This window comes from Cynoglossus semilaevis, chromosome 7 (assembly GCF_000523025.1).
Source record: "Cynoglossus semilaevis isolate Cse_v1.0 chromosome 7, Cse_v1.0, whole genome shotgun sequence".
NCBI lineage: Eukaryota > Metazoa > Chordata > Actinopteri > Pleuronectiformes > Cynoglossidae > Cynoglossus > Cynoglossus semilaevis.
Window position 1 is genome coordinate 13,256,252 of NC_024313.1, and position 3,244 is coordinate 13,259,495.

Here is a 3,244-nt window from a genome sequence, read left to right on the forward strand (position 1 = left end):
TATACTGTGGTGTAGTGTAGTGTAGTGTACCATACGGTACTGTAGTGTAGTGTACCATACTGTAGTGTACTGTACCGTACCGTACTGTTCTGTACCGTTCTGTTCTGTTCTGTTCTGTTGTCACCCCTCAGTAGATGGTTTGTTGATTTATTTATTTATTTATTGTTTTTCTTTGCAGTCGTCTGCAGTGTAGTGTAGTGTACTGTACCGTACCGTACTGTTCTGTACCGTTCTGTTGTCACACTCCTCAGTAGATGGTTTGTTGATTTATTTATTTATTTATTTATTGTTTTTCTTTGCAGTCGTCTGCAGGACCCAGCAACGACAGCAGGGGGCAGAAGAGGAAGGCTGAGGACAGTGACAGTGAACCAGAGCCTGAGGACAACGTCAGGTAAATCTGAATTTTCAGACTGGTTCAGGAGGATGAAAGTACCGGTCCACGACCCAGACTTTGGTCCACTCTCTGTCCCTGATGAGAACAAAAACAACAAGTAATCAGAGTAAAAGTCAATAAAGTAGAGTACAATAAAATCAGATAAACTTTGGAGTAACAGTAGTATTACTGTAGTAAACAATACTCAGTACTGAATAATGTCCTAGAAAATACTGTGGATTTGAAGTGAAAGGAAAAGTGGGCTGATGAGTCGTGGTACACGTGGGTTGTACCACGACTGTTGTGTGGTCCGACTGTTGTGCCCCCCCCCCTCACGTCTGTCAGTTGTGGAGGACTGGTCCCTCTTCTGGGTGTATGTGGTGGGAACTCATAATCAAGACGCTGCAGCATCTGTGTGGTGGATTCACGCAGCGGCCTGTAGGGAGCGCCGGCTCCTCAGAGGGAAGCCTCTATGAATACAAATGGAGCTTCATGGATTTAGATCAGACCTGACAAGTGTGTCACCCTGGAGTTTACAGCAGCCTTCCTGCTTTACATATTAATCACACACACACACACACACACACTCAGGCCTCTGTGTGTGTGTGTGTGTGTGTGTAACAGCCTGGTGGCATTAATGACTTTGTCTCTTCTTCTGTCACTGAGTCTGATCAGGAATTTACAGCATTTAAACAGTGATGTTGTTGTTGTTGTTGTTGATGTTGACTGAACCCTGTCCTCTCCCCTGTCCTCCCCTGTGTCCTCCTTTGTCTTCTCCCCTGTCCTCTCCCGTCCTCTCCCCTGTCCTCTCCTCTGTTCTCCCCTGTCCTCTCCCCTGTCCTCTCCCCTGTCCTCTCCTCTGTTCTCCCCTGTCCTCTCCCCTGTCCTCCCCCCTGTCCTCCCCTGTCTCTGTCCTCCCCCCTGTCCTCCTCTGTCCTCCCCCCTGTCCTCTCCCCTGTCCTCTCCCCTGTCCTCCCCCCTGTCCTCCCCTGCCTCTGTCCTCTCCCCTGTCCTCTCCCCTGTCCTCTCCCCTGTCCTCTCCTCTGTTCTCCCCTGTCCTCTCCCCTGTCCTCTCCCCTGTCCTCCCCTGTCTCTGTCCTCTCCCCTGTCCTCCCCCCTGTCCTCCCCTGTCCTCCCCTGTCCTCCAGGCTGTGGGAGGACGGCTGGAAACAGAGATACTACAAGAACAAGTTTGACGTGGACGTCAGTGATGAAGACTTCAGGAAGAAGGTGGTCAAGTCCTACGTGGAGGGTCTGTGCTGGGTGCTGCGCTACTACTACCAGGTCAGCTGACTGACGGACGGATGGACGGCTGTCTGTCAAACACTGAATCATTAGTTTTGCTAAAATATTGGTCTTTATGTGGAAATGAAATAATCAGCTGTGGAGCCTCTTCACATCAGACGGGGATTAGTTTGGACTGATTGTGCTCTACACACACACACACACACACACACACTCTCTCTCTCTCATTCACAAATGGTGAATGCCCCCCCCCCACTCCTTGTCCCCCAGGGGTCTCTCTGGATGAATTGATTAGTGGGTCTCTCAGTGGAGCAGGAGAACGTGTCTGCTCTCTGCTGTCACACATTCACACACACACACACACACACACACACACACAGACAGGTTGGCAGAAATCGGTGTAAAGTTCTGAACCCTGTCATCTGGTCTGTGATTGGCCGGCTCCACAGGACTGTTGTAGCTAACGTTAGTGTTAGCTCGTAGCTAACGTTAACTCTGGTTGTTGTCCGTCTGCAGGGCTGTGCCTCCTGGAAATGGTACTTCCCCTTCCATTATGCCCCATTTGCCTCCGACTTCAAAGACATCAAAGAGATGTTCACAGAGTTTGAAAAGGACACCAAACCGGTAAGAAGAGACCACTGGTCAGTCTGTCCTGTCACTGGTCAGTCTGTCCTGTCACTGGTCAGTCTGTCCTGTCACTGGTCAGTCAGTCTGTCCTGTGACTGGTCAGTCTGTCCTGTGACTGGTCAGTCAGTCTGTCCTGTGACTGGTCAGTCAGTCTGTCCTGTGACTGGTCAGTCAGTCTGTCCTGTGACTGGTCAGTCTGTCCTGTCACTGGTCAGTCTGTCCTGTGACTGGTCAGTCTGTCCTGTCACTGGTCAGTCTGTCCTGTCACTGGTCAGTCTGTCCTGTCACTGGTCAGTCTGTCCTGTGACTGGTCAGTCAGTCCTGTGACTGGTCAGTCTCTGAGTGTCTGTTTCTTGTCTGTAGTTTAAGCCCCTGGAGCAGCTGATGGGGGTGTTTCCTGCTGCCAGTGGTAACTTCCTGCCTTCAACGTGGAGGAACCTGATGTCCAGTCCAGTAAGTTTGTCCAGTCCTGAGTGAAGCTCATCTTTGGTTGGTTGTTGTTCTTCTGACCTGCTCCTTCCTGCAGGACTCCTCCATCATCGACTTTTACCCTGACGACTTCGCCATCGATCTCAACGGCAAGAAGTACGCCTGGCAGGGTGAGTCTCTGGTTCTGATGTGACACCTCCACTAGGGGCAGTGCTGAGTTCAGAATTCCCAGTTGATGTGATGACGTCAGGACTCAGACGTGTGTGTGTTTGTGTGTGTGTTTTGTAGGCGTGAGAGTGCTGCCGTTTGTTGATGAGAGGCGGCTGAGAATAGCTCTGACTGAAGTTTATCCAGACCTCACTCCAGACGAAGGTGAGCCTCCCCCTCCCCCCCCCCCCCCCCCCCCCCTCCCCCCCCTTTTCTTCTCTGTTGCTGTGTTGTTACAGTGAGGAGGAACAGTCTGGGCAGTGACATCATGTTCCTGGGCAGGTCTCACCCCCTCTTTGACTTCATCCATGAACTTTACCGCACAGAAACTCAGGAGGTAACACCCCCCCACCCCCCACTGAA

General features: G+C 51.3%; 1 protein-coding gene across 1 annotated transcript in view; it reads left to right on the forward strand.

The window, feature by feature from the left end:
• xrn2 (5'-3' exoribonuclease 2) overlaps nucleotides 1-3,244 on the forward strand; it is a 16,608-nt gene that overhangs the window by 4,793 nt on the left and 8,571 nt on the right. The window contains 7 exon segments of the mRNA XM_017033519.2: nucleotides 303-391; nucleotides 1,522-1,657; nucleotides 2,135-2,242; nucleotides 2,609-2,698; nucleotides 2,772-2,844; nucleotides 2,963-3,046; nucleotides 3,121-3,218. Coding sequence (XP_016889008.2) covers nucleotides 303-391; nucleotides 1,522-1,657; nucleotides 2,135-2,242; nucleotides 2,609-2,698; nucleotides 2,772-2,844; nucleotides 2,963-3,046; nucleotides 3,121-3,218 — 678 coding nt within the window.